The following is a 15610-nucleotide window of genomic DNA, read 5'->3' as shown; positions in this document are numbered from 1 at the left end:
GCCTTGTATCATATGCCTACGCTCCCTGTATACGCCTTGTATCATATGCCTACGCTCCCTGTATACGCCTTGTATCATATGCCTAAGATTCCTGTATACGCCTTGTATCATATGCCTACGCTCCCTGTATACGCCTTGTATCATATGCCTACGCTCCCTGTATACGCCTTGTATCATATGCCTACGCTCCCTGTATACGCCTTGTATCATATGCCTACGCTCCCTGTATACGCCTTGTATCATATGCCTACGCTCCCTGTATACGCCTTGTATCTTATGCCTACGCTCCCTGTATACGCCGTGTATCATATGCCTACGCTCCCTGTATACGCCTTGTATCATATGCCTACGCTCCCTGTATACGCCTTGTATCATATGCCTACGCTCCCTGTATACGCCTTGTATCATATGCCTACGCTCCCTGTATACGCCTTGTATGATATGCCTAAGATTCCTGTATACGCCTTGTATCATATGCCTAAGATTCCTGTATACGCCATGTATCATATGCCTAAGATTCCTGTATATGCCATGTATCATATGCCTACGCTCCCTGTATACGCCTTGTATCATATGCCTACGCTCCCTGTATACGCCTTGTATCATATGCCTACGCTCCCTGTATACGCCTTGTATCATATGCCTACGCTCCCTGTATACGCCGTGTATCATATGCCTACGCTCCCTGTATACGCCTTGTATCATATGCCTACGCTCCCTGTATACGCCTTGTATCATATGCCTACGCTCCCTGTATACGCCTTGTATCATATGCCTACGCTCCCTGTATACGCCTTGTATCATATGCCTACGCTCCCTGTATACGCCGTGTATCATATGCCTACGCTCCCTGTATACGCCTTGTATCATATGCCTACGCTCCCTGTATACGCCTTGTATCATATGCCTACGCTCCCTGTATACGCCTTGTATCATATGCCTACGCTCCCTGTATACGCCTTGTATCATATGCCTACGCTCCCTGTATACGCCTTGTATCATATGCCTAAGATTCCTGTATACGCCTTGTATCATATGCCTAAGATTCCTGTATACGCCTTGTATCATATGCCTACGCTCCCTGTATACGCCTTGTATCATATGCCTACGCTCCCTGTATACGCCTTGTATCATATGCCTACGCTCCCTGTATACGCCGTGTATCATATGCCTACGCTCCCTGTATACGCCGTGTATCATATGCCTACGCTCCCTGTATACGCCTTGTATCATATGCCTACGCTCCCTGTATACGCCTTGTATCATATGCCTACGCTCCCTGTATACGCCTTGTATCATATGCCTACGCTCCCTGTATACGCCTTGTATCATATGCCTACGCTCCCTGTATACGCCGTGTATCATATGCCTACGCTCCCTGTATACGCCTTGTATCATATGCCTACGCTCCCTGTATACGCCTTGTATCATATGCCTACGCTCCCTGTATACGCCTTGTATCATATGCCTACGCTCCCTGTATACGCCTTGTATCATATGCCTACGCTCCCTGTATACGCCTTGTATCATATGCCTAAGATTCCTGTATACGCCTTGTATCATATGCCTAAGATTCCTGTATACGCCTTGTATCATATGCCTACGCTCCTTGTATACGCCTTGTATCATATGCCTACGCTCCCTGTATACGCCTTGTATCATATGCCTACGCTCCCTGTATACGCCGTGTATCATATGCCTACGCTCCCTGTATAAGCCTTGTATCATATGCCTACGCTCCCTGTATACGCCTTGTATCATATGCCTACGCTCCCTGTATACGCCTTGTATCATATGCCTACGCTCCCTGTATACGCCTTGTATCATATGCCTACGCTCCCTGTATACGCCTTGTATCATATGCCTACGCTCCCTGTATACGCCGTGTATCATATGCCTACGCTCCCTGTATACGCCTTGTATCATATGCCTACGCTCCCTGTATACGCCTTGTATCATATGCCTACGCTCCCTGTATACGCCTTGTATCATATGCCTACGCTCCCTGTATACGCCTTGTATCATATGCCTACGCTCCCTGTATACGCCTTGTATCATATGCCTACGCTCCCTGTATACGCCGTGTATCATATGCCTACGCTCCCTGTATACGCCTTGTATCATATGCCTACGTTCCCTGTATACGCCTTGTATCATATGCCTACGCTCCCTGTATACGCCTTGTATCATATGCCTACGCTCCCTGTATACGCCTTGTATCATATGCCTACGCTCCCTGTATACGCCTTGTATCATATGCCTACGCTCCCTGTATACGCCGTGTATCATATGCCTACGCTCCCTGTATACGCCTTGTATCATATGCCTACGCTCCCTGTATACGCCTTGTATCATATGCCTACGCTCCCTGTATACGCCATGTATCATATGCCTAAGATTCCTGTATACGCCTTGTATAATATGCCTACGCTCCCTGTATACGCCTTGTATCATATGCCTACGCTCCCTGTATATGCCATGTATCATATGCCTAAGATTCCTGTATACGCCATGTATCATATGCCTACGCTCCCTGTATACGCCTTGTATCATATGCCTACGCTCCCTGTATACGCCTTGTATCATATGCCTACGCTCCCTGTATACGCCTTGTATCATATGCCTACGCTCCCTGTATACGCCTTGTATCATATGCCTACGCTCCCTGTATACGCCGTGTATCATATGCCTACGCTCCCTGTATACGCCTTGTATCATATGCCTATGCTCCCTGTATACGCCTTGTATCATATGCCTACGCTCCCTGTATACGCCTTGTATCATATGCCTACGCTCCCTGTATACGCCTTGTATCATATGCCTATGCTCCCTGTATACGCCTTGTATCATATGCCTATGCTCCCTGTATACGCCTTGTATCATATGCCTACGCTCCCTGTATATGCCTAAGATTCCTGTAGAAGCGCCACAATGCCCTTGGGCTGCTGCACACTTTATAAATTAGTAAAATAAAAAATAAAAAGATGGGTCAGGGTTCTATGCAGCAAACACCCCCCGTGTGGGAGAGGGGGCGCGTTCCGGAGCCTCGGCAGGAGGGACAAATAGAGTAAGAACATGTCAGAACAAAGGGCAGGTAAAAACGAACAATGTCATTTCTTTATTTTAAATCTCTACATGCTGAGCATTGTAAGTTATTTTACATTAGATATAAGAATCATTTACATGTTTAAAGTAGACTTTAAAGGGATGTTTTTAGCTAGGAGTTTGGTGCAGGTTGTTACCCCTTCTATTCATAAACAAGTGGGTGAGATTTCTAGAACATTGGGCGTAGAGGGTAGGGGTCCCCCCCACTTCATTATATCATGATTGTCACATTTTAATCCCAATAAAGCCTGTTCTGTTTTTAAATATTACAGTTTCCAATATGTTGTTTAATGTTAATGTACTTGTTTTTTTTTAGCATGGATCATTTGCTGTAGTCTATTTCGTGAATGTTCTAGTCTTGCTTTTTGCTTTTGTAATGTTTAACGTGTCCATGAATGATCACTGAACATTTCTAACCGGTACCTTTTCCCTTTAGTTTCTTCGCTTTAGCTCCTCCACGTTCTAAGGTAAACGGAGTCCCTCCATGGAGCCTCCAGACGGTGCACACACGTGTGCACTGCTCTAGTGATCGACACGTATGGAAAGGGGGGGGGGAGTATGTGTGAAGCATGTATGGTGAAGGAAAGGGTTAAAGATATTGAGAGTACTGAGGGGCCAGGAAGCTTGGCATGGTGGTGGGGGGCAGATTCTGGATCAGATGTTGCCATGTCCTTATTTATTTTTTATTTATTTCACATTTGTATTGTACCTTTACAGCAGAAAGTGTTTGCAGGTCGACCAACACTAAAGGGGGTTGAGGGGGAAGAGGAGGGTAAACAATAATACACGGTCCTACGTCGCAGGGCGGGAAGGGGGGGCAGGTCAGGGCGAGAGGGAGGGTAAGGGGAGGTAGAGTGGGGATGTAGCAGGGAGGGGGCCCCAGGGGTTGGGTAAGTGCTAAGGGGAGTGGTGGAGCAGACTGGTCAGGGGAGGGCTTGGCCCCTGCATGACTCAGTCGGGACCAGGCAGCCAGTCGCAGTGGCAGTGGGCATTTAGCAAGGAAAGGGGAGAGGGAAGGAGCTGGAGAAAAGGAAAGTCTTGAGAAGCTTCCTGAACTTGAGGACATCTGGTCCAAGTCTGAGCTGGATAAAAAGCAGGTGTGGGCAGAGGACCTGAGAGATGTGTTCAGTGGTGTCCTTTCAATGGCCAAATGCAAACATATGTAGATTTGAAGCAGGTCACAGAGAATTCCTCACAACTATGACATCTAACAGCAGATCTGCAAGACAGGGAGGCTCACAGCCACTGGCTGAATAGACCTGCATGGGCCCAACGCTTCAAGTATTGTGTCTAGAGTGTCTGTATAGCTCTGAGTATTAATAACATAGGCACCGCAAGCTGGATGTATTTGTGGTGTGTGGATAGATCAAAGGGACTGATCATGCCCCCTGATTGGCTAATTCTGAGAGCGCGGCCTGCTTCAGTCAAGCATCAAATTCAGAGCACAAACTAGAATGCTCGGTAGAAGAAATGAGAGACTTAGAGCGCTGCGAGGACAGTACCCTCCAAAGAGTAAAAGGGTGATTTAGGGGTTGAAGTTGGATGTTACAGGAGAGTCAAGTTGAACAGTTTGGCCTGTGGGGTTCAGCAGGAGTCAGGGGTTTGATAAAGCAAGCCCCGGTGTGTGGCAGACACAGGCCACACAGGCTCTGCCAGGGGTACCCCACGGATATACTCCCCATTAACAGGAAACACTGTGGAAGCGCTTGGAAGCGAGTGTGGCATTGTAGTAATAATCATAATCATAGTTTAGATTTTATATAGCGCTACGAACCCTCAGGTATCTGAGCGCTGCTTATTATTACCCACGGTGTGTGGTGCTCATTTATCCACCTCGGAAGGATGAAAGGCTGAGTTTGGCCCTGCCGGGATTCGAACTTGCGTCAGCAGGCTCTGCACAGATGTCAATGCGAGCGCTCTACTCGCTGTGTTATCAGACTGGCAAGAGAGCAGTCTACTCATTTTGCACTCCCTGAAAGTATCCAGGTAGTGCAACTGCACTAATACTGTGGAGCAATTACTGATCAAGTGCTGACGCTTTGACTAGAAGCTAAACATCATTCTAGGTGGAAGGAGGAAGGAGTGATAGAGAGCAGGTGGTAGTTTGCCAGACAGAAAGTATCGGCAGAAGGTTTCTTCAGGAGGGGGTGCACAAGGGAGTGCTTTAGTGGGAGGGGAAGTTCCAGTGTCAAAACAGTTATTGCAGAAATAATTGGCCACGGTTTGAGCGAGGGTGTAAATGTGGTCCTTGATGGTTCTGGAGGGGCAGGGGAGCACCTGCTTGGATGACACTTTCATAAATCGGACTTGTCTAGGGACATTGTCAGGAGTGATTGCAGAGAAGGAGGAGAAAGGAGGAGGAGAGGTATAGGTGGCCAGAGGTGGGCCAGGAGAGGTAGAGGGGGAGCAAGAGGAGAGAGTGGACAGGATGTCCTGTGTTTTAGTGGTGAAGTTAGAAGCCAGAGACATGCAGAGGGCCTGAGAGGGAACAGGAGAGGTGGGGACTACGGTAGGATTGGCCAGTTCCTTGCAGATTTTGTAGAGTTTGGCCATGTTGTTAGAGGCCGCAGAGATGTGGTCTTGGATGTGGGCTCGCTACTTGGACGAGACAGGGAGTCTGTATTGCCTTTGGAGCAAGTGGCAAGCCTGCCCGATGTCCTCCACTTCCTCTCAGCCACCCTACACTTGCATTTTAGGGTGACGAGGTCAGGGTCATATCAAGAGTTGCACTTGGAGGTATGCTTCAGGCGTATTATCATGACAGGGGCAAAAACATCCAGAGTGTTGGAGATGGAAAGATGCCGGTTAGAGAGGGCTTCAGGTAATGCCCCGGGGCCTGTAACTATGGGCCCTGGGGCATTACCTGAAGCGCTAATGCCCCCCCTGCTCGGGGCTTATTGCTCAACTGACTAAGGATAAACAGAGCTGCAGAGCACTTGAGAGGGCATGAATAATAATTATTCAAGATGAGCCAATGGAAAGTGGAGGAAAGGGAAGAAGCGGCCAATCAGGAGGAAGGTGGAATACTGATGTTGTGCCGTGGAAGCACAGTCTGCAATACAACGTATGGACAGTATCGGAGGTGGAGGGGGTGGAGACGTCCAGTAGCATGAAATATTGCACATAGACACAAAGATACTGCAGTTTGGCCAGAATGTGCCAATTCTATATGCAGTGACTATAACGAATCACAAAATAATTAATCGAATTACAGCAAATCCAAAATAACGAATTCCAAAATAACGAATTTGGAAAAAAACTAAAAAAAGGTGTTGCGAGAGAGAATAGTGGTTTTGGGGGTGGGGGAAAAGTATTAGGAACAAAAAAAGAAGGGCTTTGGGGTAACCCTCCCAAAAACAACAAAAAAGGAATTTGTTTTTTTGGAATTCATTATTTTGGTATTATTTGTAATTGGATTAGTTATTTTGGATTCTAGTAAATCACATGTACCCAGCAATTTAGTACTTAAGTGTGTAAATACATGCACAACATACCTGATGTCTTGCTCTTCACAGGTCAGTCCTGAACCACACCTGGAATGGATTTCTGAAGCAGAGAGGGCGTCCTCCAGCTCCCTGAAATGAGACACCGCAGCTTTTAGCTGTTTGCAAAGGTCTTCAGGTGCTTCATTTAAAGTGTATCCAACATGGAGACGGATAGGAGTGCGGGCGGAAATGACCTCCAAGGCCTACTTCCTGTTCCTTGTCTAGTGTGATTGTCTATTGCGTTTTTGACCCTTTGCTGTTACTGTGTGATGTGTGGGAACAGCTGCATCACAGGTGTTCTGTTGTATCTGTGGAATTGGAGTGTGTCTGATATCCTACATAATATTAAACACGTGTATTCATAAGGACCTTCTTTTCTGAGCGCGTACCCCTCTCCCCTTTTAGCGTTTCTGTAATCAGCTTCTGATCCTTCTGAACATGGCTGACAGTCTGTCTGAGCCACGGAAGTAGTGTGTGTGTTCTTGGTGATGTCAGACACACCAATTCGTGGGTAGGTGTATTCTGTTACCGTGTACCAATGAAGACATGGGAAGACATGGGAAGCTGAGATTACAACATATCACACCAATACAAATGACGCCTGAAAAGCGCCAGCAGGTTCAGAGGACAAGACATTTCAAAATCAACGTGTGTGCTTGAAAAGCCGGAAGGCCATCATCATTTGAAAGGAAAAAGTTGGAGAGTAGTTGAACAGGAGCAAAAGAAGACACCTTCTCCCCACCCTGTGCATTCACTGCAGGTTGCCCAGGACATAGAGGGTGCCCAGGACATACAGGGGGCCCAGGACATACAGGGTGCCCAGGACATACAGGGGGCCCAGGACATAAAGGGGGCCCAGGACATACAGGGTGCCCAGGACATACAGGGGGCCCAGGACATACAGGGTGCCCAGGACATACAGGGGGCCCAGGATATACAGGGTGCCCAGGACATACAGGGGGGCCAGGACATACAGGGGGCCAGGACATACAGAGGGCCCAGGACATACAGGGGGCCCAGTACATACAGGGGCACAGGACATACAGGGGCACAGGACATACAGGGTGCCCAGGACATACAGGGCCCAGGACATACAGAGGGCCCAGGACTTACAGGGGGCCCAGGACATACAGGGGGCCCAGGACATACTGGGGGCACAGGACATACAGGGGGCCCAGGACATACAGGGGCACAGGACATACAGGGGCACAGGACATACAGGGTGCCCAGGACATACAGGGGTACCCAGGACATACAGGGGCCCAGGACATACAGAGGGCCCAGGACATGCAGGGGGCCCAGGACATAGAGTGGTGCCCAGGACATACAGGGTGCCCAGGATATACAGAGGGGACAGGACATACAGGGGGCCCAGGACATAGAGGGGTGCCCAGGACATAGAGAGGGCCCAGAACATTCGGGGGGCCAGGACATACAGGGGCACAGGACATACAGGGGGCCCAGGACATACAGAGGGCCCAGAACATACGGGGGGCCAGGACATACAGGGGCACAGGACATACAGGTGGCCCAGGACATACAGGGTTACAGGACAACCAGGGGGCACAGGACATACAGGGGCCCAGGACATACAGGGGGCCAGGACATACAGGGGGCCCAGGACATACAGGGGCCCAGGACATACAGGGGCCCAGGACATACAGGGGCACAGGACATACAGGGGGGCAGGACATAGAGGGGTGCCCAGGACATACAGGGGGCCCAGGACATACAAGGGACACATTTTACTACCGGAGAATATTGAAGATAGCAAAGGCCCGGCAGTGAAAACATGAAAGCGGGAGTCGAATTCTTTGCATTTAGAAAACAATGCTTTATACCAGGCAAAGGAGGGGGTTTTCTAACATTACTCAGCCTTGCAGAGTAATCAGTGTGCGTCTGTTCTAATTAATGAATACTGCTTTTAGCACAATGTAAGTGTAACGGGTGCAAAACAAGATGATCGGGAAGCAATGGCGTTACAAGCAGTCATTTAATCGCTATTAGCACATGGCGATTTGTATTGACTTCTTATCAGCCAATCAGAATGTTTAGACTTCAGTAAATAACTACTGGTATTGACTGTGATCTAAATGCAGACATGGAATCCAAAATGCAATTTCCAGCGAAGATGTCTTTCCACAAGACACTACCTCTCTGAGATGAACATTTTTTGCTGTAACACCCTGGTTATCACACGGAAGAGAAAGGAACACATTGGAACATGTGTTTGCTTTCGTTTAGAGAAACGTTACTTTTACATGACACCAAATGCCTGCTCATGTTTAATCTGTTTCAGCTCAGCCAAGTTTGCAAATAAAATGCTGAATTCATGAGGACAGCTACTTTATTTCAATACTATAAAAACAAATTTAATTTACTAATTCAGTTGGCTATTTATTTGACCCTCAATTAAAGTAACATTATTTTACTTCACAATCAAAACACCGACGCATGTGTTGCTACCTACACCATCAGCCTCATTATGAGTTTGGAGGCAGCCATGCCTTAATAAGGGCATGGCTGCCTCCAAACTCGGGTCCGGGTCCGTGGTCCCTGAATGGGGAAATGCCGGCCCATTCAAACTTGGAGGACCCGGTAATTTCCCCATTCAGGGAACACATCCCCATTCCCAGTTCAGCCCCCAAGGGCTCAATGGGAATGAGGAGGAGCTAACAACGGGCCCGTTAATAACGGGCCCGTTGTTACCTGCCTGGTCCCCTCGCGGGACCCGCTCTGGACGTCTTGTAAAACCAGATGTCCAGAGCGGGTCCCGCGAGGGAACCTCGTAATAGGGCGGAATGGGATTAACAGCGCCGGCACCGTTACCAGCGCCGTTAAACCCATTCCGCCTGCTTTGTAATGAGGCCCTATGTGTGAATAACTATATAGACCTCAGGAGACACCATTATCGCTTGGGGATAAATAACCTTCCCCACCGTATGTCCCTTGGCTTTACCTTGGGCCATAACTTGGTTGCAGGTCATTATCCCACAATAATGACCACTCACACACTCTGCACAGCTATAATAGTGATGATTTGGATTAGATCCTCATAGGCACCGTTTCAAACTCACCCAACTTTGTGGAACTTTCTCTGACAGCTAACCCAAGCGTACTTAATTTTCTGCACCTGAATGTACCTCACCTGAAATAAAAACAAACAGCAAAAGAATGTGAGAGTTGTATGACTGGCAAGTGATGGCACTGGCTAGTTGGGTACATTTAGAGAGTTTTAAGGAAGGTGTGCACTCATCTTCCCTTCCAATCTTTGCCCAAAGAAGAAGAGTATGAATATCTGTTCAGCCTGTGCACATCCCATAATATGCACCTGTCATCTGGATATGTTGTGCAATAACAGGTGTCAAAACAAACACGTTTGAATAATAAGTGCGTTTTTTACTTAGCTCATCAGATATTGTTTTAAGAACCTCAGAAGGACAGAAGACTAAGTCAAACCTGCTTTGACCCCAGCCTGACATGTGTCTCTAGTCAAGTGCTCTCTTATTGGCTATCCAGACTGACCTGCGTCTCCAGTCAAGTTCTCTCTTATTGGCTATCCAGCCTTATGTGTTCTCTAGTGAAGTGCTCTCTTATTGGCTATCCAGCCTGACGTGTGTCTCTAGAGCAACTGCTCCCTTATTGGCTATCCAGCCTGACCTTTGTCTCTAGCTAAATTCTCTCTTATTGGCTATCCAGCCTGACCTTTGTCTCTAGCTAAATTCTCTCTTATTGGCTATCCAGCCTGACCTTTGTCTCTAGCTAAATTCTCTCTTATTGGCTATCCAGCCTGACCTTTGTCTCTAGCTTAATTCTCTCTTATTGGCTATCCAGCCTGACCTTTGTGTCTAGTCAAGTGCTCTCTTATTGGCTATCCAGCCTGATCTGTGTCGCTAGGCAAGTGTTCTCTTATTGGCTGTCCAGCATGACCTGTGTCTCTAGTCACATGCTCTCTTATTGGCTATCCAATCTGACCTGTGACTCTAGTCACGTGCTCTCTTATTGGCTATCCAGGCCGATCTGTGTCTCTAGTCACATGCTCTCTTATTGGCTATCCAGCCTGACCTGCGTCTCTAGTCACGTGCTCTCTTATTGGCTATCCAGACTAACCTGGGTCTCTAGTCACGTGCTCTCTTATTGGCTATCCAGCCTGACCTGTGTCTCTAGAAGCGGCAAAGGCAACATCACTCCACACAAAGAGGAGACATGGTCATAGTGTGAATAGGGTGATGGGTACAAAACAAAGAGAAAAGCAGGTACTTTGATAGACCAAAGGGATCCAAAACGTACAAGGGAAGTAAAGGAAGGATGTGAGTATGCTAAAGGTATCCAACACAAAGAGGTCAAGGAGTAGCCTGGCTAGACCACAGAGGTCCTAAACCAACAGGATAAGTATAGAGTAAAATGTGTCTATGCTAAAGAGGCCGGGCAGGAAGAAGAAATGTAATGGGAGAACCAACAGGCAGCCCAAGCAGGCAATCCAAGCAGGTAGCCCAAGCAAGCAGCCCAAGCAGACAGCCCAAGCAGGCAGTCCAAGCAGGCAGCCCAAGCAGAGGATGTGGGCCCACGTCACATGATGGGCGCGTGGTGCAGATTGGTGTTGGTACAACATTTTGAAAGCTATGTTCACTTGGGCTTTCTATAGGTTACTTCCCCCAAGGGTGCAGGGAACCTAACTGCCTTGGAGAGCACACATTGTATAACATTTGCACCCCAGAGAAACCCTTAAGAGGGAGCTTCATGGGGCCAACTGGCCATTCTCAGGAACTCTCATAGAATGGCCAAATCCCCCCTAAGGGCGACGGACAGTCCAGGCGTCAGCGGGTATTAGGTGCTGTGAATGTGAATGGGAGGGACAGAATGTTCGATGGAGTACAGGCCCTGCACTGGGCGGTTTTACGTTATTTTGCCGCAGGATTTTTCGTCGCGGGACCTTTCATCGCCGTCGATAAAAAAACGGCAATGAAAAGTCCTGCGACGAAAAATCCCACGGCAAAAGAACTGTATACCCACTGGGGCTTGGGTTTCACCACAATAGGTCCATTATGGGAAGTACAGTCCAGTAAGAATTGATGGGAATTGACTGATTTTGGCCAAGGCAGGTAAAAAAACTAAAACAGACTACATTTAGGAAGTTGGATAAATTAAATAACTTACTTTTATATTAACCTTATTTTAGACATTAAGTTCTCAAACTGTTAGCTCTATTGCTCTATTGTCCTTGTGACACCTGCGTCCCAACAACACATCGTACAGAACTGAACCATGTCAGGTAGCTGGCACTGCTACCGATGAGTCCAAGGGTGCTGTATTCTGGATTTGTGACTCACTGCTGTCTGAAAACAACAGGCATGGTCTGCTGGGCACTGAGTCGAAGTGTGTTAGGCTTCCAGCTGTTCTCACACACCTGCCCCTCCACCCCCCAAGACTGGCTCCTAAGAATAGACCCATAGAACTTGCTTGTAGAAATGAAGCATGTGTGATGAAAATACTGACACCCATTTGCAGCGCAGCAAGATCCTGCACAGTCCACGGTTGGCGTGAAGACGGGGATTGGCCACGGAGGAAGATCTGGGCTTTGCATAAAGGGTAGGGGGCATGGATGAGCTCGGCTGCGAGGGGTCTCTCGGACATCATGGGGGAGAGAGATTCAGCAGACTTACTGTTAGTTCTGGCTTCATGATGGCTTTGCTCATGATGGAGCTTTCATGAGCAATGAGTGGCTGATCCGTGCCGCGGGGCGGGGCTCCTGCTGATGACGTCAGATTGATGAGCATCACCTTTTTCCTGGTGTATTTCTTGAAGTCATCCTGGAGGAACAGTAAAAGCACTGGGTGAATATTCTTGACAGTGTGCCTTGATAAGCCATAGTAATAATCATGGCGTTCCTACTGCTTCTAAGCGCTGTAACAACAGGTCCCATTATTATTCAGGTTCACAGTATTCAATGCATACGCCTCAGAAGGGCCTGCCAAGTCAAACTCTATAGGTCGCACGCAGATATCTGAAGTCAGTAAGAGGGGGCGTTAACCCACTTAGAGATCATCGCTGCCTCCACTTCGGCTCCCCCCAACCATGCCGAGTTGCCTGAAGAAGGACCTTATTTACGCTCTGAGAGTCAGTCCATGTCATGGGATGACTCCCAGCGTGCCCTTCAAAGTAGATATTAGCTCCTCCCTGTGACCCGCGGCCAAGTATGGTCAAGACATTATGACAAGGGGCTGCTTCTCATTAGGAGACAGGGACCTAACTGAGGGGGCAGTGTGTTTTGCGGCCTATACCTTCATAGAATGTTTTCTCTATGTATGTGCAGGTGGATTAATACCAACCTAATATTAAAATTAATACCAGCCTATTAGCCGATTAGCACATGGATATCGTTACTGGCCTCTTCTTAGCCAATCAGAATGTTTAGAGTGCAGTCAATAACTTCTGGTATCACAAGCAGACATGGAAACAATAAGGCAATGTCCAGGAAAGATTTTTTTCAACTAGAAACTTACTCTCTCAGAGGACTTGGACCTCATTGTGAGTTAGGTGGTGTGGCCCAAAACAGTGGAAATGCAGTGGTAGGCAAATTACCACTGCATTGCTGCCGCATTACCACACTACCAAACTATGGGGTTGGAGGTAAGGTGAAAGAAAACCCTCTGGAAAAATGCTTGCGATAATTCCACCATTGTAATGCCAAAAAAACGAAATCACCATGGAGTCCTATAGAATGGGGAATAACACCAGCATACTGCCACTTGCAATGGGGTGGTAATTCTGCCGGAATCACCATGGAGTCCTATAGACTCCATGAATGGGGAATAACACCAGAATACCGCCACTTGCAATCCGACGTTAATTCCGCCGGAATCACCATGGAGTCCTATAGACTTCATGAATGGGGAATAACACCAGCATACTGCCACTTGCAATCCAGTGGTAATTCCGCTGGAATAACCATGGAGTCCTATAGACTCCATGAATGGGAATAACATCAGCATACCGCCATTTGCAATCCGGCGGTAATTCCGCTGAATCACCATGGAGTCCTATAGATTCCATGAATGGAGAATAACACCACCATACCGCCACTTTTAATCTGGCAATAATTCCAGCAGAACAAGTTGCGGTAGCGGTAATTCTGTTTGCTGGTATCTCGTCAGATTTACCTCTGAGCTACCGCCAAACTCCTGATAGGGCTCTTTGCTTTTGCTGAACCATGCTATTTAACACATGCAAGAGAAAGCTTAAACAAATGGAAAAGGCTTTCACTTCCTTATAGAGAAACCTTTTCTATAACAGCTAATGCAGGTCATGTTATACCTATTCCAGTTCAACCAAGTTGCAATTAAAATGCTTAACTTATTAAGAGAACCATGTTAAATACTACAAAATACAAACACGATTCATTTTCTAACCCAGTGTCTCAATTTATTTTACTCACTCTTAAAAGCAACATTTGTGTACTTCACCACCAACACTCAAAACATATATTGCTCCTGCCACCGTGTGCTAATAGTGTTATATACCTCAGCGGGGGTCATCATTGCATGGGATAATGATCCTTCCCCAATTTAGCGCCCTCGGCTTCACCTCAGGCCATAAATTGGTGGCAGGTCATTATCCCAGGATAATAACCCCACCCGCAGTCTGCACGGATATATAAGCACATGGATGTCATTACTGGCCTCCTCTCAGCCAATCAGAATGTTCACAGTGTACTGTAGTCAATAACCTCTGGTATTGACTGCATTCTAAACATTCTGACTTCGAAAACAGCCATTTCCAAGCAAAGATTTATTTTAACAAGAGACTCTTTTTCTGAAAGTATCTTTGTTTTATTGCGACCTTCAATGTAACACATGAAAGAGAAAGGAAACGCATCGGTGAATACATCGACTTCTCCATGCTCCTGTGACACGGGTTCCAGTCTAAGCGCTTAGCGCATGAAGGCACGCATGTTATTTCAATACTACAAAATAAATCCACATTTAAGTTACTAAATCACCTTGTCTATTTCCCTTTCTCGTTATTAAACGTCATTTCTTTTACTTTACCACCAACATGCCACGGCATGTATTTCTGCCAGGTGTATGTATTTCTGCCAGGGCATGTATTTCTGCCAGGGCATGCATTTCTGCCAGGGCATGTATTTCTGCCAGGGCATGTATTTCTGCCAGGTGTATGTATTTCTGCCAGGGCATGTATTTCTGCCAGGGCATGTATTTCTGCCAGGTGTATGTATTTCTGCCAGGGCATGCATTTCTGCCAGGGCATGTATTTCTGCCAGGTGTATGTATTTCTGCCAGGTGTATGTATTTCTGCCAGGGCATGTATTTCTGCCAGGGCATGCATTTCTGCCAGGGCATGTATTTCTGCCAGGTGTATGTATTTCTGCCAGGGCATGTATTTCTGCCAGGTGTATGTATTTCTGCCAGGGCATGTATTTCTGCCAGGTGTATGTATTTCTGCCAGGGCATGTATTTCTGCCAGGGCATGCATTTCTGCCAGGGCATGTATTTCTGCCAGGGCATGTATTTCTGCCAGGTGTATGTATTTCTGCCAGGGCATGTATTTCTGCCAGGGCATGTATTTCTGCCAGGTGTATGTATTTCTGCCAGGGCATGTATTTCTGCCAGGGCATGTATTTCTGCCAGGTGTATGTATTTCTGCCAGGGCATGCATTTCTGCCAGGGCATGTATTTCTGCCAGGTGTATGTATTTCTGCCAGGGCATGTATTTCTGCCAGGGCATGTATTTCTGCCAGGTGTATGTATTTCTGCCAGGGCATGTATTTCTGCCAGGGCATGTATTTCTGCCAGGTGTATGTATTTCTGCCAGGGCATGCATTTCTGCCAGGGCATGTATTTCTGCCAGGTGTATGTATTTCTGCCACGGCATGTATTTCTGCCAGGTGTATGTATTTCTGCCAGGGCATGTATTTCTGCCAGGGCATGCATTTCTGCCAGGGCATGTATTTCTGCCAGGGCATGTATTTCTGCCAGGTGTATGTATTTCTGCCAGGGCAT

At 47.3% G+C, this 15610-nt stretch overlaps 1 protein-coding gene across 2 annotated transcripts in view; it reads right to left on the bottom strand.

Annotated features, from left to right (window-relative positions):
- LOC138491101 (probable cation-transporting ATPase 13A4) overlaps positions 1–15610 on the bottom strand; it is a 978968-nt gene that overhangs the window by 789668 nt on the left and 173690 nt on the right. For both annotated transcript variants that reach the window (XM_069617419.1, XM_069617420.1), the window contains exons 3-5: positions 12254–12400; positions 9668–9738; positions 6600–6680 (exon numbers count right to left, since the gene is read on the bottom strand). In XM_069617419.1, coding sequence (XP_069473520.1) covers positions 6600–6680; positions 9668–9738; positions 12254–12400 — 299 coding nt within the window. The remainder of the gene's footprint in view (positions 1–6599; positions 6681–9667; positions 9739–12253; positions 12401–15610) is intronic.

This window comes from Ambystoma mexicanum, chromosome 10, assembly GCF_040938575.1.
Source record: "Ambystoma mexicanum isolate Mex_15411 chromosome 10, UKY_AmexF1_1, whole genome shotgun sequence".
NCBI lineage: Eukaryota > Metazoa > Chordata > Amphibia > Caudata > Ambystomatidae > Ambystoma > Ambystoma mexicanum.
Note: the sequence above shows the minus strand (reverse complement) of the source record. Positions and strands in the feature narration are given on the sequence as shown.